Below are 26,098 nucleotides of genomic sequence, written 5' to 3'. Positions count from 1 at the left end.
GCCGTGAGGAGCAGGGACCAGGGATCTGGCTCACTCAGAAGGACGAGGAGGCTTTCCTCAGAAAGCACCTTTGCTATCACTTGGAAAAATACTGCAATAAAGCACCTTGCACTCAATTAACTTATAGAATTCAAATACTTCAAAGCTTATAGGATCACTAACACCCACACTCAGAAAATCCATAAAGGAATTATTGGACACATTCACCAGCAAGGCACACAGTAGGTGGACAGCAACAGCCCTGTGAGCACACAGTAAGGAGTCAGTGACATGAGCTCAGCGGCCTTCAACACAGCACTGGAGGCCACAGCTACACAGCCTGGCTTCTGTGGTGTTGAGCAATTTAACAATCTGTTTATCTTTAACACATTTTTTATCTTAATCATTTTCTTTTTCTTCATAGGGAGAGGAAAAGCTTGTGGGTTAGTCTCATGATGCATTCTTTCTCTTTGGATATAAAAGATATCAAAGAGAAGATAAAACCATGGGGCAAGCCAGGCGTGGTGGTGCACGCTTGTAATCCCAGCATTCGGGAGGCTGAGGCCTGGAGGATCGCGGTTCGCGGACAGCCTCAGCTACTTAGTGAGGCCCTCTGCAACTCAGTGAGACCCGGTTTCAAAATAAAGAATAAAAAATAGGGCAGGGGGTGTAGCTCGGAGGTCGAATGCCCCTGGATTCCATCCCCAGACCCGCAAAAAAAATAAATAAACAAATAAAACCATGGGGCAAAGTATTTGTTAAATAGGTTAGTAAATCAGAACTTTAACAAGGAGTAATCTAAAGTCTATTTTTTTTTATCTTAACAAGTGCTCCTGAGTAAAAACATAAAGTATTTCATTATTCATGACCTGATGTGGGCTAAACAATACTATAAAACCTCCTAAAAGCTGGGCATGGTGGTGCACACCTGTAATCCCAGGACTGAGACAGGAGGTTTAAAGGTGCGAGGAAGATCAGGTGTAGTGGCGCACGCTTGTAATCCCGGCGCTTGGGAGGAGGATCGCGCAGGTTTGAAGCCAGCCTCAGCTACTTAGTGAGGCTCTCAGTAATTTAGTGAGACTCTGTTTCCAAATATAAAATAGGGCTGGGAGTATAGCTCGGAGGTAGAAAGCCACACACACATACACACACACACACACACACACACACACACACACACTATGTGTAGTATATTTGGGTAGAAGTGTACTAATAAAATTCCTTACAGAAGAGCATTCTGAAACCTTTACATGCTAATAACATTGTGAATATCCAAGATAGAGAAGTATGTCCCACATTTCTCAATCTTTGTTGATCCCCAGAACCCTCTAGTGGAACAAGCATTCTTCCACATACCCACACACACTCTGGGAAACCTGATTCTAGACTTCTCCCATCACTAGGTTCAGCACTGATATAGTACACGAGGGTAGGAAACCAAAGGTTTAGAACAGTGCCTGCCTCCAGATACATCATCCATAAAGAAGAATGACTGAGGCCAAGCCTGGGCTGGATAACACTGGGAAGAATTTCACTGAAGACCACCTCAAAGCTTCACTGGGCATTCATGTAGAATCTCAGAGAAAAACGTGGCACCACCACATCTTATGAAATAGGAAAGGACCAGGCAGCAGTCTTGGGTTTTCTGATTAAAGACTTAGAGCCTTGGGGAATCATCTAGTATTTTTGTTTTGTTTTGTTTGTTTTTATGAATATTGGTCAAATCCCTAACTCATCTTTGTTAATACCTTCCAATTCTCTTGAGTCAATTGTCAAACAGTACTGTCACTCTCTCAAGAATATAAAATTTCTTAGAACTTTGTAAACACATGCTTCAAGTCTACCAGCTCATACTACCCACTCTACCTCTGGAACTATAGAAAAAGTAAGAAAATCAGTATTCTGTTCCATCTAACATAGAATGAATTACAATTCCATTGTAAGGCTAAGTGAATGCTTGGTTTTGAACTTCTTTTCTTTGCTAAAGGTAAGTGGTGAGCTATAGAATACCAAAGGACAAAGAAGATCCGTTCCTTTACTTTAAAATTTTGGGTAGAGCTGGGCATGGTGGTGCACACTTGTAATCCCAGCACTTGGGAGGCTGAGACAGGAGGATCGCACAGTTTCGAAGCCAGCCTCAGCTACTTACTGAGGCTCTCAGCAACTTAGTGAGACCCTGTTTCCAAATAAAGTATAAAATAGGTCTGGGAGTATAGCCCGGAGGTTTTGTAGAAAGCCCCTGGGTTCCACCCCCAGTACCACCAAAAAAAATAAATGTTGGGTAGAGAGAATAGAAGAGATGCAGCTGCTTATGTACCATGCAACCTGGCTGGAGACCGACATGTGTTTGAAAAAGAGAGTGATATAGGTGAGATGGGGTAGTAGAGAAGGTCATGAAGGAAGTGGAAGGTCAGAGCAATATTTGGACAGGAAGAAAGGAGAAAGGAGAGCACAGAAAGTGGGGTCTAGGGGCACCGGATCACTCCCAAAATATACCCCACTCCTAATTTCTTCCACACTACAACTTACACATACACACTTATGCACAAGGATGCATTTTTAATTTCTTGATCACCCACCAACTTAGTTCCACCCTAATGGCCTCCCTTCATTTAGCCTTGATAAATCATAACTTGTTGCTATAGAAAAATTGGGCCTATCAAAGAGATTTAATACTGTGCTGAAACTTCTTCTTAAATAAAAATTTTAAAAAAACCTGGCTTGCTCCACCATATTTCTTCCCAGAAATGAAAACATTTATTAAGGTTTCCCTGGTCACTGAGGGAAGAAAAATATGCTTATCACTGTTTAATCCCTATAGACTCAATGACCACGCTGCCAAGGAGGCCCCCAAACTTCCTGTCTCGGTGGATGTGATCCTCTGAAAGTAAAATTAGCCCTCCTGGTGGAGTGTGCTCACCACTTTTCAAATGTGTACACTTCATCAGGGTTGTTATAAATAAACTGGGTCTGGATTTAGGACATGTCGGCTACCGCTGCTATTTCAGTGCTATCTTAGCAGTCTAAACTTTCACTGGAGGTGGCAGGGGAGAACATGCTAGCGCAGGAGTGCCACTTACCAGTCCCGAAGCTCTCTTCCCCACAGAGGGACAGTTTGCTTGCATCCATCAAATTCCCAAAAAACTTCCAGCCAGTTGGGGTCTCATACAAAGCAATCTTTGTAGCGTTAGCCACCCTTCAAAGGCATGAAATCAAAGTTAGATCACAGCAGGACTGTGAGCAGGGCCATGGGAGAGAAGGAAAAAAGCAACCGTTATTGTAATCAAGGGTCCCATTTAGCATTGCTCAGAGGTATATATAATTCTAAGATTGGTGGAAAATCATAAGAGAAAACTTGGGCACAATGGGCTATTCTATATGGGCCTGGAGGAAGGGGGAGAACAGGAAGAAGAAAGAATTAATTCAGATCACAGTTTACTATTTGGAAAGAAGCAAGTACAATAAAATATGCAGGGAAGTTTTAAGACCATTTAAACCCATGTGTCTTGGGTACAGATTGCACCAAAGATTATTCTATAAAGAACAAAGGAATGATGTTTTGATGCTTCTATAATCACAGAACCATAAATATTGGGTCATGGGGGTCAGCATTTTACAGAGAAGGGAAAAGGGGCCAGATCAGACCCAGGTCACGCAGGCAGGATGACTGACAGCCAGCATTCTGCTGCCCTGCCAGGTTCTTTCATCTCATGAGAAGGCCCCGCAGGGACAGCGCCCAGTGGGGTCTCCCATTTGCACCGGTTTCCCCACTCTGATCTGTGGTACCTTCTCCCTCAACAAACCTTTTACTCTTCCATATATATCTTTAAAATTTTTATTTTTTTAATTTTTTGTGGTACTAGAGATTAAATCTAGGGGACTTTTGCCTCTGCACTGTACCCCAAGATCTATTTTGTTTTTTATTTGAAAACAGGGCCTTACTAAGTTGCAGAAGGTTTCACTAAGTAGCTGAGGCTGGCTGTGAACCTGCGATCCTCCTGTCTCAGCCTCCCAAGTATTGGGATTACAAGCGTGCGTCACCACACCCAGCCTTTTTAGAATATTTAAAACCTTTGAAGGAGGCTGAGGGGTATAGATCAGTGACAGGGCATTTGCTTAGCATGTGTCAGGTCCCCTGGGTTCAGTCCCTGGCATCAAAAATAATTATTAAATAAATAAGCAAACCTCTGGCTATTTTTCCCTTTAACAGGATTTATTATTGACTTATGTATATAGCAATGCTTTCTTATGCAGCACATATTTATTTGTACCTAATTTTAAGTAGTACATGGTTTTATATATTTTAAGTGACTCACATTCTCATGAAGAATGATGGTTCAGTCTACTTTGAGCAATATTTTGGGTAATGTCCCTTTAAGATAACATAAGGTATTGGGAAAATTAGTGAATAGAGAGAACTGTTTACATATTAAAATTCTATCATGTTGAAGCTTATTAAGAGATTTTGCTTGTTTCATCTTTTATCCAGTCTTATTTTTTATGCAATCACTATTTTATTTATATTTATTTATTTATTTATTTATTTATTTTTTTGGTGGTACTGGGGTTCCTGGAAGCCCTTCTACCTCCGGGCTACACTCCCAGACCTATTTTTGCATTTTTATTTGGAAACAGGGTCTCCTAAGCCAGCGCGCGGGGCTAGCTTCGAACCTGCACGATCCTCCTGTCTCTGCCTCCCAAGCGCGGGGATTACAAGCGTGCGCCACTACGCCCGGCTGTATGCAATCACTATTTTATATATCAGCAAAATCCTTAAGACATATCAAAAAGCACGCATATAATTCCAAGATTCAATAACTGCAGTAAGTCCACAGAGGGTACTGGTATTTCCAGGTTTATCAGTGAGTGGCTATTTTTTTTTTATCCTTTTCCTTTGAACTAGAAATGTGACTTGATAAGTCTCATTCACCATTTCAATGATACTTGCTTTCTAGAACACATGAGCAATGTCATGTTTAGATTTGAATATTTGAGAGAAATTAAATCTATGGCATTGAAATCATGAAAGTCTTGTAAACTTTTATCTGGGTAATAAGACATTTTAGTCATTAGTCCATGTATGGATTATCAATATTTTAAAAAAATTGGAGCTGAACTGTTCCTGGATGCCACACTGGTATTTTGGGGCCTGATCAGTTGGCACAGTAGTGTGCCCACAGCCTGGTCCTCAACTCCACATGCAGAGTCTGCAGGCAGAGGTATCTGGTGCCGATTCTTGCTCTAATTTAGTTGTGGGGTCATAGACAAGAATGCTTATTCCTCTGACTTTCAATTTTCCCCTTTTTAAAAATTAGGATAGCTGTGCCAAACAACCGAGATGGAAAATGTAAAAGCACTACACAAACTATTAATCCCTATCTGGATATTAGTCTTATTTTCTTGCTAGCTGAAATGAAGTGAGCACTAATTCTGTAGCTGTCTCCTCTCTCTCTAGTGCATGACCCAGGCTCCAGGTTCAAATCCTGACTCAGCCATTTACTATCTGGGTGAGTTTGAGAAAATTACTTAACTTTGACCCTTTGCCTTCCATCCAAAAAACGGGGTTATACATAGCATTTACCTCATGGGGTTGGTCTGAGAATTAACCAATTTAGAACACTGAAAGAATTTAGTGTTTAGAACAAGGCAATAGTCAAGATTAGCTGTTATTATAAAAGCCTGGATTTATATATCCTATTTCCCCCCTTGGCCTTGACTTTTTATTTGTTCATTAATTCATATTGATTCATTCCTTCTTTACTAAACATTCAGCAAGAATTTCTGGCCACCTGACATAGTCTAATAATATTTTTCCTGGTCCTCATTTGTCATTTATTACTTTTTATTTTTTGTTTTAGATGCAATCTCATAAGCCACCTTAAAGACTTCATATAATAAAGTGATATATAATAAATAGACAAATATGCATATAAGCAAATCTGAGAAATCAACTGTTTATTCTCACTGATTTCTTTCTATCACATAAAAGTGGAATGCAACTTTTTACCTATGCTATGGTTAGATGTAGAATGTTCCCTGAAGAACTTAAGTATTAATGTTCAGGGTTGATATAATTAAACCATGAGGATTATAATCTCAGTGTATAAATCCACTGTAATGTATTTACAGGGCAGCAACCCAGGCAGATGGGGTGTGGTTAGAGGTGGGTATAGTTCCTGGGGACATGGCCTTAGGGACTATGCTTTTTTCTTTAAATTCCTTTGTTTGCTTTCTCTCCTGCTTCTGGCCTCCATGATGTGAGAGTAAATGCCTTGCCCTCTACCTCTCTCTGCTTCCCACCATAATGCCCTGAGCTCCACAGACCTGGCCTGACATGGACTGAACCTTTAAATCTCAAAACAAAACAAAACAAAACAAAAAAACCCAAACCCTAAGCAACCTAAGCAATTAGGTCTTCCTTCCTCTAAGTTGTGTGGCCAGTTGTTTTGTATTATAACAGTGAGAATGTTGACTGGAACAACCTATTTTACCTATTTGAGGTCTGATTTAGATTTTGGACAATTGAAGAATTACTATATTTGTGTGTATATATGCACAATCCCATTCTATTGAAACTCTAAAATTATTTTAAACTTCTCTTTCATTCAAAGTCCATGCATACGTTTGTTTTTTTGTTTTGTTTTGTTTTTTTTGCAGTATTGGGTGAGACCATGCATACTTTTAAAGGGAAGTGATCCTCAAAAATGATGTCTTAAGTACAATGGAAGTGCCGTCCATCCATTTATTCATTAATATTTAAGCATTCTTTTTTATTGTTTTTGGTTCTGGGGATCTGGGGATTGAACTCAGAGGATTTCTACCTCCAAGCTACTCTGTAGCACCTTTTTATTTATTTTTAAACAAGGTCTTTCTAGGTTGTTGAGGGTCTCACTAAGTTGCTGAAGCTGGCTTCAAACCTACAATCTCTATGATTCAGCCTCTCAAGTACTGGAATTACAAGCATGTACCACCACACATGGCTTCATTCATTTTTTTAAATGATGTATGTACGTATGTGTGTGTGTGTGTGTCCTACTCTATGTCGACACACTATGGTCAGGCAGAGTCTAGTATGGTGACTAAGACAGTCTTTTCTCTGAAGAAATATATAGTCTAGCTGGGCAGCCAATGAAGCAAGCAGGCTATCAGAACACACTGGGGTAACTACCGGGATAGAGGAAGTGCAGGTGCTGAGGCAACTCACAAGGGTGTACGTATACCAGGCATGGTGGCATATACCTAGAATCACAGTACTTGGGATGCCGAGACAGGAAGATCACAGGTTTGAAGCTAGCCTCAGTAATTTAGCAAGACCCTTGATAATTTAATAAGACCCTGTTTCAAAATAAAAAATAATATTGGGGGTGTAGATCGGAGGTAGAATGCCACTGGGTTCCATTCCTAGTACGAAGGAGGAGGAGAAAGAGGAAGAGGAGGGGAAGGGAAGGGGGAGGAAGGGGGAGAGGGGAGGAGGAAGGGAGGAGGAGGAGGCGGCGGCATCTAATTCTAAAAATACTTCACCTGTTCTCTTTTACAAGAAACACTTAGCATGTAGTATGCATCAAGGGCTACAGTAAAAGAGGAAGAAGAAGGTTCCAGGTATAGCAAAGGGCATGGTAAAGACCAGGAGGACCCTAGACAGGAGGGCCGAGGGAGTGGACAGACCTACCGGTCTAGGGCACCACTCGTGGGCATGCTGCGTGCAAAGCCACGGACCCCAGTTTGCTGGAAATATGGAATGCTGAAGATGTTGGCAGCGATGACAGCCACAGAGTCCGATGGATTCACAAAGAACCCATGCTTGCCCAGAATCATGTTTCGATCCTGTAGAAGAAGGGAGATGTAAAAGAAGACTTTTCTTTCTTTTTTTTAATCAAAGCACTAAAGAAATCAAACTATCTCTCATGGAGGTTTGACAAAATTTAAAACTGATACATTTATTCACACTGGGTTTTAAATACTGAATTTTATTTTTAATGGATTTACAGAGTACCACTGGGCCAAAGGCTGCTTTGTGCCCAAAAGTTAAAACTGTTTTCAATTACAGTGTAGCCACAAACTCCTTTTGAGCCAAATCCTGTTCTCCCTCCAGGGGCCAGCTAACTTTAACCTCTTAGACCTTTTCCAAACTCTGGAACCAATCACCTCTCTCCCAGAGGAGAGGAGAGGATGCACAAGAGAGGAAATACGAGCTATTTACAAGACTTCATAGATCTACCAGGCATCCTTTTGGGAACAGAGGCAGATTTCTTTAAGGAAATGCCTTCATTTGATGCTGAACCCAACAAAACATGCTGTCGCCTTCGCTGCTTCCTGGGTGCCTGATCCACGTTCCACTCCAGTACCCAAGAGTGCAAAAACACTCCCAGTATGCACTGTATCAGGAAGATGAACTGCAAAATAATGTCCGCTGTGGAGCCCTTTAGTTACTCAAATACTGATATGGGTAAAGTTATTTTCAGAAAATAGTGGCTTCTAGCTGCTGAAGAACAATAGCAAAGCCAGGGATGGTGGTGCATGTCTGTAATCCCGGTAATTGGGAGGCTGAAACAAGAGGATTACAAGTTTGAGACCAGCCTCAGCAATTTAGCGATACCCTTAATAACTCATCAAGACCCTGTTTCAAAATAAAAAGGTGTAGGGATATAGCTCAGAGGTAGAATGCCCCTGGGCTCAATTCCCAGTATCACACAAAAAAAAGTAAAAACAAAACAATAGAAACAACAAAAATAAATTTCAATTTAATAAACATGTACAGTACCATCTACAAGATGCCAGGAAAAAAAACTGAAGACACAAATCTTCCTTGTCTTTACATGATCACCAATGTAAATAAAACAATTTTTCTAAAAATTTTAATTATAGAAAAAAATAAAATTTTAATTCTCCCAACATAGTTCTCATATAGGCTATAAAATTATAGTTTCTTCACTCTGCTAAGGCGAACAAACAAATGTGTATATTATAAGACAGAAACCTTTCCTAGAGAGTAAATCATTAGTCAGCTACTAGTTGAGAGCAGAAACCTGCTTTAGCATAGGTATCTAGAACTCAAGAGGTTTAGGAAACACCAGTCATTATATCATAACCAAACCCTAATAACTCTGCCACTCTTAGCAAACAAATGTCTGAAATTAAAGGCATAGTTTAAGACAGAGTCATTTTAGTGACTCTAAACTTCTGCTTGAGAAGTCTTTCAATAATTTAATTCTGACCTAAGGTACAATGGAGGAATCCTGGCCCCCAGGGTCTGGGGGAAGCTGCCCTTCCAGAACCAACCCATCTGCAAGCGCAGGCCTGGCCTGCATCAGAATCCACTTATATGCACTTGGACTCACCCCATCTCCATCAAAGGCAGCCCCAAAGTCATGCTCTCCTGACTTCATAGTCTCCACCAGGTCTGCTGCGTAGGTGAGGTTGGGGTCAGGGTGGTGGCCTCCAAAGTCTTCCAGAGGAACACAGTTGACTGCCGAGTTCGCTGGGGCACCGAGTTCTTCACAGAGGATCTTCTTTACATATGGCCCCACGACTATGCAAAGCCAAAATAAAAGTATGAAGAATCAGAAAACAGAACTGATGAAAACAGGTGAGGACTGGGGAGCACGGTGGACACTTCTGGAGAAAGGATGGAGTGACCAACAACGACAACATGCAAACTATCAGAAACTACAGTGGAGTCCAGTGAGTCTGCCTGGGATAGAAGGTTTTAGGAGAGGGGATATGAGATTAGGTTGCAGAAGGCAGGGCCAGTTCAGGAAGGTGAAAGGGAAGGGAAGTCCTACCATACACCTGTGCCAGGTGTTTCTCAACGGTTTGTTTGGAAGGTGATGCAGCTTACTGCGAACAGCCTGGACTCTGGGATCAGACTGTCTGGGTTGAGATCCAAGATTTGCCAGTTACTTGTACAACTTTGGGAAAGTTACCTAATCTCTCTGTGCCTCAGTCTCTCCCATCAGCAGTGAGCTTACAGGGCTGATGAGAGGATTACAGGAGTTAGTAGATAAGTATTGAAGACTGTACCGGATGTTACAAATGTTTATACTATGATTACCATATAAAGATAAGAAAACAGAGGTTAGGAAATGAAGACATTTGCCTAAATTCATACAGCTGGAAGGAGTAGGAGCTAGGATTCAGAGCTCTTCTCTTCCTATTCACACCAAGCTGCAAACACTAAAAACAAAACCCAGTAATAACAACAGGAGAAACCAGTCACATTACAGTGCCGTTTTGTGTAGCTACCAAATGAATAAAATGAATGCTCTATATAAAATGAGTGCTCTATATAAAAACCTATAAGAATGCTTCCTTATTCTCATCAAGGAAGGTACAGGCTTCAAAATATGTCTCAGGGGAAAGCATGGCACAGAATGTGTGTCTCCTCTCAGGGGCCACATGGCACATCACAGAAGGGGCCCAGGGCTGTGAGAGACACAGGCATGGAGGCATCAAAGGGACGGGAGGCCCGGAGAGGAGAGTCTGCTCCTGACCAGCTCGCCTACCCAGCACCCAAGGTGTGTGCGCTCACGCCGGCCCAGGCTTTCTTCCAAGCTTTGTACCTTTGCTATCACCATGACCTCAGCTGGGAACTACCATTGCCCAACGTTCTACCATGCTGTGTCTTTCTTCCAAAAAGTCAAGTTGATTATATATATATATTATATATGTGTGTGATCTTTGCCTCCAGTGACAGTCATATTGTGGTGTCACTGATAAGACAACATAATGCCTATTCTTTCTTTTTCTTTTTCAAAGCCCATTATCATTAAGACTTAATGGTAAAAGCAGAAAAAAAAATAGAGAGAGAGAGAGAGAGAGAGAGAGAGAGAAACACAGCGGAAGTGGTAAGGAATTCTTACATGCTTGCAAGTGAGAATGGGCGGGTACACCACCCACAGAGGATTAAGAGAGGGACTATACATCCTGTTGTTCCTGAATGCAGTACTCAGAACTGCTCCCAGAAAGTCTTTCTTGATGCCCCTAGTCACACCGCCTTCTTTCAAACCCCAAAGAGAATATCTGAAAGTCTTTCTAACCTTCAATCTGTTGGCTTGGTTAGTTGTTTTTGTTTCTTTTTTGGGGTAATAGGAACTGAATCCAGAAGCATTCTACCTCCAAGCTGCACCCCCAGCTCTTTTTTTGTTTTGTTTTGTTTTGAAACAAGGTCTTACTAGGTTGCTGAGCCTCACTCACTAATTTGCCTTATCATCAAACCCACACTCCTCCTGTCCCAGCCTCCCAGCTACTAGGATTACAGATGTGCTCTCACCACTACACCTCTTTTGGCTTGGTTAGTTCTTATGCAACACATCTCTCCAAACATCAGGACGTCTTTGAAGGAAGTCACCTGCCAAGTCCCTGTCTATTCCCCAAACATGTACAAAGTACTCAATGTGTCTGTTGGAATGGTTGGAAATTACAGAATCATGATTTAATTATAAATTAGTTCTATAATGATATTTTCCTATTTTTTTTATTTATTTATTTATTTATTTATTTATTTATTTATTTATTTATTTTGCAGTACTGGGGATGGAACCCAGGGGCATTCTACCTCCAAGTTATATCCCAAGCCCTATTTTTTTAATTCTTTATTTTTGAAACAGAGTCTCACTAAGTTGCAGAAGGCCTCACTAAGGAGCTGAGGCTGACTGCGAACACGGATCCTCCTGTCTCAGCCTCCCTCCCAAATGCTGGGATTACAAGTGTGTACCACCACGCTCAGCTTCTTTTTTAATTTTTTTAATTGGCGCATTGTAGTCATACATCTTATTGGGGTACAAGATGGTAGGGGCACACATGCGCACATCACTCAGTTAGCCCTTAGGTCCACAGACTTATCCTTCACTGCATTGTTTTATCATCTTATTTTTAACTCTTTTTAAAAAAATGACTCATTTTCATATTATATCTTTCTACAGAGGTTACATACATAATGAATCTTATTTTTTAGGTGATCTTTCATTTCAGAATAGGTTTAAGATTTTTTTTGCATACTATATTACATTAATACTTGTTGTTGTTGTTGTTGTTGTTTTCTTGGTGGTACTGGGGTTCCTAGAAGCCCTTCTACCTCTGGGCTACACTCCCAGACCTATTTTTTTATACTTTTTATTTGGAAACAGGGTCTCTTAAGCCAGCGCGGCTGGCTTCAAACCTGCACGATCCTCCTGTCTCCACCTCCCAAGCACAGGGAGCCCGGCTTACATTAATACTTCTGAGTGTCATGTTTTATTTCCATCTTGTCCATGAATATGTATAGATATATCTGTTTATATTTTTTGTTAAAGCATCATACAAACATGCACATACATATACATCTACATATATATCATATAGATATATGATCTATGCCTCCCATGACAGTCATATTGTGGTGTCACTGATAACAGACAACATAATCCCTATTCTTCTTTCTTTTTCTTTTTCAAAGCCCATTATCTTTAAGACTTAATGAAGGTCAGGCACGGTGCCGCACGATTGTAATTCCCCTTGGGAGGCAGAGACAAGGAAGATCGCACAGGTTCGAAGCCAGCCGCGCTGGCTTAAGAGACCCTGTTTCCAAATAAAAAGTATATTAAAAAAAAATAGGTCTGGGAGTGTAGCCCGGAGGTAGAAGGGCCTCCAGGAACCCCAGTACCACCAAAAAAAAAAAAAAAAACTTAATGATAACAAAGCAGGAAACACACACACACACACACACACACACACACACACATACACAGAAACACAATGTAAGTGGTAAGAAATTCTTACATGCTTGCAAGTGAGAATGGACTGGTCACACCACCCACAGAGGAACGAGAGAAGGACCACACATCCTGTTGTTCCTGAATGCAGTCCCCAGCTTGCTCTTGTCCTCTTCTAAGAAAAGAAGCTCATGGGGGCAGGCAAGTGGGGGTGTGCAGCTCAGGAGCACGTTCACATGTGGCAAATGGCTGCCCCCTCAGGATACACAGAGGCATGCAGGAAGAATATGAGTATCTTCTGAGGGCCGGGGAGAGCCCAGGACAACAGGTGCATGTGGCTCAAAACCTGATGCTTAACACAGACCATCAACCTAGATTACCAAGAGGAATATATACTATTTTGGGTGCCTGTGATTAGATTTTTATCTGTGCAAATATTGCTCTGAAAGGATTGCAACATAATTCTGTTTAAAAACTGTCAGAGAGGCCGGGCGTGGTGACGCACGCTTGTAATCCCCGCGCCTGGGAGGCGGAAACAGGAGGATCGCGCAGGTTCGAAGCCAGCCGCACTGGCTTAAGAGACCCTGTTTCCAAATAAAAATATATATTTAAAAAAAATAGGTCTGGGAGTGTAGCCCGGAGATAGAAAGGCTTCCAGGAACCCCGGTACCACCAAAAAAATAAAAAATAAAAAAAATTAAAACTGTCAGAGAGCTGAGGATTTTGTTCAGTGCTAGAGCACTTGCCTGGCATGCATGAGGTGAGGACGTGTGTGAGAGAGAACAAGAGCTTTATCCTCATCAAAGAAAAAATAATAAAGTAAATAAAGGGGGGCAGGGGAAGAAGCAGAGCCACGAGAAGGCTGTGAAGCCTGACCCCGGGACACAGCAACTGCCTCTCTGAGGGAAGAGAGGAAGAGACCCCGTCCGTACCTCCGTGCATGGCATCGATGCGGATCTTTAGTCGGTTTGGACCGGAGAGAAGTTCTTTCAGTGCATTGAAGTCAAAGATGTTTCTCAGCATCGTGGCATAAGCCTCCACCGAATCCACAATTTCCACTGTGAGAACAAGCAACATTAGAAGATGAAAGAATGAAGCACATTTAGGGATATGACACCCTGAAACAGTTACCCTGCTGTAAACCTACAATAACTATCTTAAGTGGACAACTGACCAGCTGCGCGACAACCACATGACAGGGATGTTCAATGACATATCATTCAATACAAACAAATTCCCCCCGAGGTAAACGTCTTAGTCCTCTGTTATAGAGGAGGAGAGGTCTGAAAGGTTAAGGGGCCGGCCCACTCAGCTGGGGTTGGGCACACGTGGGGTTTTTGCTGGAGGTTGTAGACACTCGGCTGCCACACTCTTCCCTGTACTTCCCATAACGTATGTGTTCTCAGTGATAACATAATGCCTACTCTTCTTTCCTTTTTCAGGCCCATTATCATCAGGACTTAATGGTAAAAAGCAGAAAAAAACCAACTCTTTAATGAATCCCTTCTCACATGTACCATGAATGGAATAAAACAAATATAAGAACTTAAAACTATTGTTCTTGTTGTTAGATTTTCAGGGGCTCTGAACATCTTCAACACAGGAAGAGTTTTAAGAAACTCACTATTGATAGTTTCTGGACCCCCATGAATATCTTTGAGATATACCAAAGAGCTATTTTGTCTTTGCTAGGATGTAATCATCAGCAATTCAAGGGTATGTTAAAAAAAAAAAAAAGTACTCCATAAAGCTTCAGTCCAGAGGAAAGAATACATGTTAGGGCAAAGCCAAAATTCAGGCCACTTTGCCAATGTTTTGTCTTCATTTTAGTTATATGAATATATATATATATATATATATATATATATATATATATATATATATATATATATATTTTGGTGGTGGTACTAGGGTTCCTGGAAGCCCTTTTACCTCCGGGCTACACTCCCAGACACCTATTTTTTATATTTTTATTTGGAAACAGGGTTTCTTAAGCCAGCACGGCTGGCTTCAAACCTGCATGATCCTCCTGTCTCCGCCTCCCAAGCGCGGGGATTAGAAGCGTGCGCCACCACGCCCAGCTAGTTATATGAATATTTATAAACATTCATTTCATCCATTATTGTCACACATTGGCATTCAAAAACAAAATGTTAACCAGGGCTGCCTTTGCAGCATTTCAATGCAGCCCAAACAAATGGTATGATTGATTTTACTAATTATTATTATTTTATTTTTTATTTTTTGGTGGTACTGGGGGTGGAACCCAGAGGCTTTCTACCTCCGGGCTATACTCCCAGACCTTTTTTTATATTTTATTTGGAAACAGGGTCTCACTAAGTTGCTGAAAGCCTCACTAAGTAGCTGAGGCTGGCTTCAAACCTGTGTGATCCTCCTGTGTCAGCCTCCCAAGCATGGGGATTACAAGCGTGCACCACCATGCTGGCCGATTTTACTAATTATTAAGGTAGAAGGGGGAAAAAAAATCCTAGGCTTGAGAATCATCCACACTTGAGTCTGAATCCAGGTTTCACCACTCACTATGTGACCTTGGGCCTGTTAACGTCACCTCTCAGCCTTTGTTTCATCCTCTGTAAATAATGAATATTGACAGCTGCCCTCACAGGGCTACTATGAGTATAACATGAAATAATGCACATAAAGAGCTTGGCACAGGCTGAGACAGGGGGATCGCAGATTTGAGGCCAGTCTCACCAAGTTGTCAAGAATCTCAGCAACGAATATGACCTTATAGGTATTTTAGTCAAGGCCATTTGGTTTACAGGCATGGAAACTAAGGCCTGGAAAGTTTGAAATGACTTTCAAGTTACTCAATGTCACATAGCTCATCAATGGCAGGGTCCAGAGAGCCCGGGTCTCTAGACTCTCAAACCTAATTGCAGACCCGCTAACTAATAAATATATGCAAAGCTCAGTGATCACAACCTTGCAAAGCTGAAGACCCATGTGAATACAACCCTGCAAAGGAAATGGCTCAAACTGGAAAGAGGAGGGAGGCGAGAGTAAGCGTGCCTGTGAAGGGCTTGAACTTGTTTTCCAGGTCAAACTGCTGCTTTCCCAGAACACCCAGGTCTACTTTCAGGTCCGGGCAAATTGCATATTCTTCAATTGTCTTGCTGATTTGGAAAATTTTATCAGTTATTGCTTCGGGAGCAGGACCTGGAAATTAAAGAGTAAAAATGGTAAGTCATTTTATGCCATTCACAGGAAAAATCAGCAAGAATCCAAAGCCCAGCGACTCCTCTTCACTACCACATTTCACCATGGTACTACTTAGGGAGCAAAGTACCAAGATTTTCTAAAAGACGCTATCATGTTAATGATGGCTTGTGTGTGGCTCTTAATGATCAGACACAGCAGAATGGGAAGCATTTTACTATCACCAAAAAGACCTCTTCTTGGATGAGAACCAGAGCTCAAGGCTTCAGTTACTGGTTCATCCAACTAAATATAAAATTGCCTGCTCACCTCCATTAGAAATATTGAATTTAATTCCAAAATCTCCATTGGGCCCTCCGGGGTTGTGGCTGGCCGTCAGGATGATACCGCCAATGGCTTTGGTTTTTCTAATGATGCAGGATACAGCAGGAGTGGAGAGGATGCCATTCTGCCCAATAATCAGGCGACCGATCTAGGAGAAGTAATCCAGAACAGCCATAAATGCAGAGCTACCACTCAAAAATGCCAAGGCAACAGGAAGATGGACAAAGGAAATAGTCTATTGGACCAGAAAAGATTTTCTTTAGTGAACACGTTCCACTTGGATGTCTCCACCATATTACTGAAATAAAATGAGCACTGCTGAACAAAACCATTAGTCGGTTTGGGGGACGTCATTTTAGAATAGTGTGTGATCTGAGGGTGCTTTAAAGTTTTCTGGCAAGTAAACAGACCATATTCCTAACCAAGCCTTTCTAGATCGGGTTCATAATTTGGATCTACTGGTAGATTGTGAGATAACCCACATTTTTATTAAACTCAGTCAAACTTAAAATCCACAATGAGAAAAAAGATAAGGGCTTGATTAGTTCATGGGACTCTACCCACAGAGTAAGGTAAAATTCTTAAAATGTAAAAAGAGCAAATTTTATACCAAAAACAAGGTAAATTGTACCTTATAAGTTTTATCTTTCCAGGCAAGCTTAGATTTTCATGTGGTAGATTCCTCAAAACAGGCCGCCTACCCACATGAGGGTATACCTGCTTACTGTGCCCAGGACAAGCTTGCTAGGAGCGATGACAGAGTAAAATAAAAGCCAGTCAGGACTAATAAAACGGGCCAGCTGGGGCTTCAGCTGGGCTTTAGGTGTATTCTTCTGTTGCTGTTTAACCCAGAGGCTTTCTGCCACTGAGCTTCACTCCCAGCTCTTTTTAGTTCTTTTTTTTTTTTTTTTTTTTTTTTTAATCTCGAAACAGGGTCCTGCTAAGTTACCATATACTGGCCTGGCCTTGACCTGCAATCCTCCTTTCTCAGCCTCCCAAGTCCTGGGATTACAGGTGTCCACCACTGTGCCCGACTGTGGTTTTATTCTCAACTCACCTTCCTCTGCTCACAGATGGTATATCAGTCTGGTTCTTAAATCTGCCTTTGCTAAAATGACAGTAATTTACAACATGACCCAGTTCGGAAAAAGGATTTTCGTCAGTTCCTCTGACATCCTTAGAGAATATGGGACTGCTATATTAAACAGACTCCTAATGTGAAGGTGTGTGTGCCTTTCCTCCATTCTCTCTTCTGAGAGATGAAAGTGTCAGGACTATCTTTTCAATTTTCCACTGGTCATTTCTTCTGGCCTCACCCAAGATAAATATGGTTGAAGGAATGACTTCATGATAGAAGAGGGATTTCTAATATGGAAAATGCCAGAGATGCCTGGATTCCCTGGGGAATTTTTTTTCTGGGACTATTAGTTTTGCCATTTTCCTTCTCCCCAGTAGATCATTAAAAATGGTTCTGCCTTATGACCACCCCTCTCCCACTACAAAACACCTCCCAGGAAGCGGCTGGCTCATTTCTATCACTTCTTGCCTCTCCTACATCCATCTCTCAGCTTTTTCCCCCCGCAGTGTTAAGGCCTCACACATGCCAGGTAGATGCTCTACCACTGAGCTACATCCCCAGCCCTTTTTATTTTTTATTTTGAGTCAAGCTCTTCTAAGTTGCCCAGGCTGGCCCCACCCATCTTTCTGTCTCAGCCTCCTGAATGGATAGGATTACAGGTGTGTGCCACGATGCCTAGCTCTGAATAATTTCTGTTGTGGCTGCCCTGATATAGTTATTGCGTCCTGCCTCCCCCAGGAAGTGGTAACCACCAGGGCAGGTGCTATCAGTGGGCTTCTTCTAGGCCAGAGGAACCTGCAGGTGGTGCAGAATCACTACTGGTGATTATCAGTGAGCTAATTATATTCCTAGGGCACTTTTAACGCATTCTCACACTTGCCCTTCCCATCGCACAGCTGGGGAAGCCGAGGTCCAGAGTTGTCATGACCCCGCCCGTCCTTTCACCCTTGCATCTGTTCAACACCAATAGCACTTAAAAGGCACCGATGGAAAGATGTCAAGGCAGTGTCACACAGCAAATCAAGTGTAGCTGGGGATGGCACTGGAATCTCCCGACTCAATACAATGGGGACAGTGACAGCTCATCCTTCCAGGAGTTTCCTCACATGCTGTGTGTGTGTGTGTGTGTGTGTGTGTGTGTGTGTGTGTGTGTCTGTCTGTCTGTCTTACTGGGAACTGAACTCAGGGGGGTATTCTACCTCTGACCTACATCCTCAGCCCTTTCTTTTAAAATCTTTTTATTTTGAAAACAGGACCTCGCTAAGTTGCTGACGACCTTGCTAAGTTGTTGAGGCTGGCATCAAGTCTGCAATCCTCCTGTTTCAGCCTCCCAAGTACTAGGATAACAGGCTTGTGCCATCACACCCAGGCCTTCTGTGCTTTTGATAACAAGAAAAGTCTGGCTGGGCCCTTCTAGGTTGGCAATTTAATCAGCCAGAGTGGCTGGTGGAGTTATGTGCAAACTTTATTAGCACACAGAGCTCACCACCTTTCACTTAGACTTTGTGTGTATTTGATATAGAAGGAGAGACTGATGAATATTAATCTCCACCATCCAACTTGCCCAGGCTGGTCCCAGGCTGTGCCAGGAGGCAAGAGTACAGAGAAAAGCCAAGAGACAAAAGCAGGTAAGTCCATGATCACCTCTCGAGAGAGTCTAAGAGGCCAACACACTCCCCTTCACAGTGAGCTCTGTGAATCACCCTCAGGAACACGATACCTTGGATCTAATACAGGAGAGATACTGCTCCTTGCCTGGACCACGGTGACAGCTCTTTAATGCAATCTCCCAGGCCTCCCTCCCACCTGAATGCCACTTTCTCTGCCAGGCTGAGTCCATCCCACCTGCTCAGGCCCACCTAGTTCATCCTCCGATACATAACTCAGCTAATCTCTACACAAACCACCCCATGTTCTACATGATCCAGAAATGCCACTTCTAGGTATATCCCTAAAGAACTGAAAGTAGGACTCAGACACTTATATATCAACATTCATAGTAGCATTGTTCATAATAACCAAAAAGTGGAAACAACCCAAGTATCCTTTATCAGATGAGCAGATACATAAACACTGCATATATGTACAATGGAATAGTATTCAGCCTTAAAAGCAAAGGAGATTAGACTGGAGGAGGTTACAGACTCAATGAGTGGAAGAGTGATGGAGATAGATTTTTAAAAAGAAGAAGCCAGCAAGGTGGCATATGCCTGTAATCTCTAGTACTTTGGAGGCTGAAACAGAAGGATCACAGGTTTGAGACCAGCCTCAGCAACTTAGTAAGACTCTCGGCAACCAAGTGAGATCTTGTTTCAGAACAAAACATTTAAAGAAAGAGCTGGAATAGATCAGATATAGACTGTCTCTGGGTTCAATCTCCAGTACCATAAAAAAAAAAAAAAAGATAAGCCGGGCGTGGTGATGCACACTTGTAATCCCAGCATTTGGGAGGCTGAGACCAGAGGGTGGTGGTTCACAGGCAACCTCAGCTACTTATTGAGGTCCTTTGCAACTCAGTGAGACCTGGTTTCAAAATAAAGTATAAAAAAATAGGGCTGTGGGTGTAGCTCAGAGGTAGAATGCCCTTGGGTTCCATCCCCAGTACAGAAGAAAGAGAAAGAAAGAAAGAAAGAAAGAAAGAAAGAAAGAAAGAAAGAAAGAAAGAAAGAAAGAAAGAAAGAAAGAAAGAAAGAGAGAGAGAGAAATCCTACAAGATGGATGAATCTTGAGGACATATACTAAGTGAAAAAGTCACAAAAAGACAAATACTACATGACTCTACTTTTGTGAAGTACTTAAAGGAGTCAAAATTGTAGAAATGGAAAGGAGAATGTTGCTTGCCAGTGGTTTAGGGAAGAGAAAAACTGGGAGTTATTCAACAGCTGTAAAGCTTCAGTATGGCCAGATGGAAAAGATCTATAGCTGTGTTGCACAACAATGTGAATTCAGTTGACAAACTGAACTGCACCCTTAAAATGGCTAAAGTGGTAAAGTTTGTTATGCTTTCACTACAAATTAAAATTTTTTAGCCAGGCATGGTGGTGCACACTTGTAATCCCAGCATTTGAGAGGTTGAGATCGGAGGATCTGAGTTAATGGACAGCCTCAACTACTTAGTGAGGCCCTTTGCAAGTCAGTGAGACCCTGTTTCAAAATAAAGAATAAAAAATCCAGCTAGTATAGCTCGGAGGTAGAATGCCCCTGGGTTCCATCCCCAGTAACACACAAAAAAATTGTTTTCAAATATTGGTTACCATAGTCAAAGCTGACATTGCTATCTATAGACTTGGATGAGGTTGCAAAAACATAGGTGAGATAAGTATTCTTTTTAAAACTTAAAAAGAAGGGAACAAGTCAACTACAGTAGTGCACACCTGTAATACTTGAGAAACTGAGACAGGAGGATCTCAGGTTTGAGGAAAGCTTCAGCAACTCAGGAGGAGTCTCAGCAACTTAGAGATACCTTGTATCAAAATAAAAACAAACAAACAAATAAACAAACTGGGATGTAGCTCAGAAAGAGAATGCCTCTGAATTTAATCCCCATAACCAAAAAAAAAAAAACAAAAAAAGCAAGTTCTATGAAACTTCCAATGAAGGCTAATTATATTCTATACCCCATAAATGCACCAGACACACATGTACTACAGGAGGAAAAAGTGAAATGGTCTCTGTTTCATTCACTAGCCTGCAAAGTCCTCTACAAATAAGCTCATGGGAAGAGTTGGCATTGACAGAGTGAGGAACTTTGCCTTTTGCCAAGACCTGTGGCAAGAATGACCCTTCCTCACTTCCTTTTCTATTTCCTCCCTGCAGCCCTCTGTACAAGCAAAGTGAAGTTAACAGAGTCAGAGCTTAGGATGTGTTTGAAAAAGAAGAAACAGAACCATTTAGAACTTAATGGGCTTTATCAGATTAAAGTGCTTTATTCGTCTCCTAAATATTTTAAGTAATTCAGTTGGCCAGTATGACTGCTTTGAATGTAACTATTTTTAATAAAGAATGTCCTTGAAAAGACTCGAAAAATACTGCTTGAACTGCCACAGCTCTAACAAATAGGCACTTACCATATTTAGTCAATTATTATCACTTCAATGTATTATTTAGCAAACCTTCAGATAGTAAATCTGAGAAAGTCTACAGGGGCTGCCTGAATTACGCATTCCTACAGCCTCTTTCACATCCTTCAGCTCCACACAAAAATGAAATGAAGCCAAATATATCACACTGGTTGGGACAGTGTACCAGATCCATTCAACGGTCTCGATAGATGCTGAGAAATAATGTTCCCTTCGTCCCTCTCGAAAGATTAAAAGCATCTTAATACTGTTCCCTGTGCAGCTCTCCTCAGAGATGAAATTTATGGCATGTCACATTTTATCTTAAAAATGTGTATGCTTCATGATAATTTCATATTTGAGTGCTTTATCAGCAATTTCTACATGAAAGGCATCCAGATTCTGAAACTAAGTATCAAAGGGAACCTTGCAGTATAAACCAAAGGGTCCACAAATACCTTAAATTTAATTTGGTGGGTTTTTTTTAATTTGGTTTTTGCAAACAAACCTCTTAAACCTTTTAACCTTTTAATTTTAAGTAATATGCTTGGCATATTACTAAAATTAGACTGAAAATGAATGCCCAATACATTTGGTTGCGATGCTAAGTCTTATGTTCTCAAAATCAGAATCTCTTCTGGAAAAAAAAATACAATGGACTTTAAGATGTACAGGTACTGAAGGGCTTTCCACTCCAAACTGCATTATCTAAAGCACTAAATATATTTTCTTTTTGATCCCACAGAGGAATCCCAGAGCAACACCAGCAATGTCCAGACACCCCCCTTCCTGTAAACCAGTGGGCTGTACAAAGCGTTAGATCATCAAGATCAGTGCTTTCTGCTGCAATATCCCTTCTGATTTGCTTAATCCAGCCAACATGTTTTCCCTGGATGCAGTGCTTCGGCGGGGCCTACGCATATTAGAGTCTTACAGGATCTATTATCTCTACCCTGCTGCACAAATTCGCCGCACACAGGTCTTCTTTGTGTCCGAGGTCATTATAAGCAGATCCCTCTGGGACAGATCCTCTCGGACGGCTCGCACCTAACATTTTCCAATCCCCTCCTGGCATTTCTGCATGACTACCAGGAGCCACAAACAACAGCATGCCCTGGCTTTTGTGTTCCTGTTTGACAAGTGACTGAACTTCAACAAGGAAGCCGTTGAAAGAACACCAAAGCCTCTGCGCTCCACTATTCATCACGGCCCTCTTACAGAGGACAGGGTGCCCCTTGAGGCCAATGGAAATGCAGAGACAAAAGCTGAAGGCCAGGAGTGTGTTTTAAATGGCTAAAAAGCAACAGGTACTTTTCAAGAGACAGAGACAGAGCACAACCAGGCAGATGAAGCTGAACTTGCACCTCCAGATGCCAACGTAGCTAGTGTAATTCTGCAGCAGTATCACAACATGCACTCCTTGAAGTCACAGGGAAACTTAAGCAAAGGCTACTGAGGTGTCTACCACACACAATTCTTGGTACATCTTTACATTTCTGCAAAACTAAGAGGTTATGAGGAGAGCCAGAGACGCTAACAATCCTTATCGTATACCCACCCCATTGGCAGCCGCCATCTGCACTATTGATTCTATTGCAGATTTATTAAAATACCGCCCATCTCCACCAACCACCAGTGATGATCCTTGGCGATCTTTAAGGTCTATGGAAAAGAATATACTCTGGATGAAATTCTCCAGATAGCACGGCTTGGCTTCGAAATAATGGGTTTTCTTCCGTAATCCACTTGTGCCGGGCTTCTGATCATGGTAGGGAGCTGTAGCAAATGTCAACAGAGGGAGAGGACCCTCTTCCATTTTTCTATGTGCCCCCAGCATCCATTCCTCAAAGTCACTCATCTCTCACTTGCATCCGCCTGGCTCAGTGAGGGTGTCCAGAAAGTAGGGGAGGGCCCCCCAAGTAGTCTGCCCAACCTGAGGCTGCCACGGGGTCGCCTGGGTGATGGACATAGATAGAGCTTCTGCCTGGACGATTGCGCTCAATGAGAAAGCGTGGTTAATTCCTGTGGTTGTTGTCCCCGATGAAAACGTTATAGGCCACACCCTCCACGCCCACGGGAGATCTTCAGAGTTGTTTTGGTGAGGGTACTTCTGCCCACACAAGCAAGCCTGACACCCTTCAGTTAGTTCTGCCTCATTTCCGGTTAGGGCAGAGCCAGCTCCGGGATGCCGCATGCATCAGTCTTTGGCCACAAACACCAGACTGCAGCCCCGGGAAGCAGGTTGGTGACCAAGACACCTGGTGCGGCTCTCACTGCTCCGGTCACCCTTAAACCAGAGCCTCTGGGCACTCAACACCCAGGCCATCTGCAGCTAAAGTTGCTCCCAGCCATCCAGCAAGCTAAAGGTCAATCTTAAAATGGAAATGAGGGATCTCAGTTACCTCTGGTTTCTTTATATCACTGTCATCTTGATACCCAAAGGATTTCTTACTTCCCACATATGCAATTCCAGGTAAAAAGCGGGGGCGGGGGGTCATCTAGCACAGTGGATTTAGTCACTGGCCACCAAAAACTTAACGAAATAGCATTTAATTCTAAAAGAACAGATACCTACAAGTAAGCCCTAAAGGGCAAACAGCTTGGTCATTCCCGCAAATTTATGGAAAAGTGGAAATGAGGATACACCCAGTCTTTGAAAAATATAAGCAGAACAAGTGGGGGTAAAATGTATGTTTTACTGAGTGCATGAGGTTGGATCAAGTTATTATCCAAAATCAGAATATGAATGTACATTAATTTTAAAATTTTTCTCAGCCAGGAGTGGTGGTACACACCTGTAATCGCAGTACTTGGGAGGCTGAGATAGGAGGATCTCAGGTTTAAGACCAGTCTCAGCAACTTAGTAAGACTCTCAGCATCCTAGTGAGACCCTGTTTCAAAAATAGAAAAGGGCTAGGGGTGTAGCCCAGAGGTAGAAGGACCCTGGAATCAATCCTTAGGACCACAAAAGAAAAAAAAGAAAAAAGCCCTCAATTTTAAATTAAAGTGACTTCCAAGAAAACATTTTTTAGTGAAGCAGGTCATCTTTTGCATGAGAAGAACTTAAAATGTTTAAGAACATTTTACCTGAATACATTTAATATTCAATCGCATGTGAACCCTGAGATTGTCTTAATAATCTGTTTAAATATAGACCTGTGTTCTTTATCGGGGTCAGCAGGAGTTTCCCATTAAGAAGCTCTGCTGTCACAGTCTTGGCAAGCTTATTAGGGATGCTTAAAAACCAAGCATGGACTAGTGCACCGCTTGTCGGGGAGCCTGGCATATGCTGAGTCAGGGTTTTCAAGGGAAAAGTTAATCACCCCTGGGGGGGAAAAATGTGAGCTGGGTGTAGTGGCGCACGCTTGTAATCCCAGCATTTGGAAGGCTGAGACCAGAGGATCCCGGTTCGCGGACAGCCTCGGCTACTTAGTGAGGCCCTCTGCAACTTAGTGAGACCCTGTTTCAAACAAAATAAAGAATAAAAAATAAATAGATCTGGGGGTGTAGCTTGGAAGTTGAATGCCCGTGGGTTCCATCCCCAGACTCCCTCCAAAAAAATGTATCGTTCTACTAACGCGTCAAGCAAGTTCTGCCAGTAAACAGGCCTGGAGGCCAGCTGTCCTTCCTGAGGCAAGAACAGCCCTGTGTTCTGAGGCTTGCTCTGCACAGGACCAACAGAGCTAACAAGTCCAGGGCAGAAAGCAGGCTGCCGGCAAGGGGGCCCGGTCCCCTGCAAATGACAAAAGGACCTGAGTACGTGCAGGGGAAACTTTGAAATCTGAAAGCAATTCACTAGTCACACCTATAAGTTTGAAAACAAAACAAAACAGCAATAACAACAACAAAATCTACATCTTATAGTTTAGTTGGATCTTTTATTTGGTTTTGACAAGTAAAATTCTTTCAAAATTCAGCTTAAAATGTGATGGCTTGCATACCTTCTGTTTTTTCAACTCACTACAAATGTATTTTTGTAATATTTTTAAAGTTCTGTGCCAAGTTTTCTCTGGTTTTACATAGGCTTGAAAATTAGGCTGACAGATGTGTCTTGACCTACACAATACAAGATCCAGATTTATGAAATATTATTTCAATAATCTCTTCATTAGAATCACAGAGCAACTAACCACGTAATTGGAAGTTTCCTTAATGAGATCCTGAGACCCCAGGGTAGATTCGGGGTACCCAGACACAAGGTGTTCTGACATCTCCCACCAAGCTTCTCTGCCCACCCAGCACGTCTCATTCCAAAATGTTCCCTGCTGGTGGACTGCCACTCTCAGAGAATTTCTCGCAGAAGCTGGAGGCATAAGGGCAATGTTGTGAGCAAATTTATACACTGGCCCTGGTGCCTGGCAATACACAATGAAAGCAGAAGGAAACAGCCCTTACCCTAGAAAAGCTTCTCTCTTCTGAGAATGGGCCGAGTCACAATTTTATGGACACTATAGAACTCAACCCCATATAAAAATATTACCAGAAGCAGCAATGGTAGACAGACTGTGAAGTATGGTAAAAAAAAAAGAAGCGGCATTAAAAACATTAAGCTTCCGACGACGCTGGGACTAAGTGGGACAGCTATTAAGAAACTCATCTGTTTCAGCTCTCCAGCAAAGGTTGAACTTCATCTTCAGAAACGTTACTGTCGAGCATAGCGAACCCAATTTGGCCTAATGAATTCGCCAGCATTGCCAGTACTCCTTCACAATGACACAAATTACATTCAAACCATGCGGGGGATGTAAGGATGACTCCCTCCAGACAGGGAACTTTCATACTGGTCCTGG

At 42.1% G+C, this 26,098-nt stretch overlaps 1 protein-coding gene across 3 annotated transcripts in view; it reads right to left on the bottom strand.

Annotated features, from left to right (window-relative positions):
• PGM1 (phosphoglucomutase 1) overlaps nt 1-26,098 on the bottom strand; it is a gene marked incomplete at both ends in the record, with an annotated part of 73,936 nt that overhangs the window by 17,133 nt on the left and 30,705 nt on the right. For 2 of the 3 annotated variants that reach the window (XM_080691966.1, XM_080691967.1), the window contains 6 exons: nt 3,060-3,175; nt 7,649-7,803; nt 9,318-9,508; nt 13,601-13,726; nt 15,702-15,848; nt 16,158-16,320. In XM_080691966.1, the coding sequence (XP_080548092.1) occupies nt 3,060-3,175; nt 7,649-7,803; nt 9,318-9,508; nt 13,601-13,726; nt 15,702-15,848; nt 16,158-16,320 (898 nt within the window). Of the gene's footprint in view, nt 1-3,059; nt 3,176-7,648; nt 7,804-9,317; nt 9,509-13,600; nt 13,727-15,701; nt 15,849-16,157; nt 16,321-22,866; nt 23,167-26,098 lie in introns of those variants that run through there. The other variant, XM_080691965.1, reaches the window with a different exon arrangement.

Source organism: Muscardinus avellanarius (genome assembly GCF_963383645.1).
Source record: "Muscardinus avellanarius genome assembly, chromosome: 3".
In the NCBI taxonomy this organism is placed as follows: Eukaryota; Metazoa; Chordata; class Mammalia; order Rodentia; family Gliridae; genus Muscardinus; species Muscardinus avellanarius.
The sequence above is the reverse complement of the archived record's forward strand: the minus strand, read 5'-3'. Positions and strand labels throughout refer to the sequence as shown.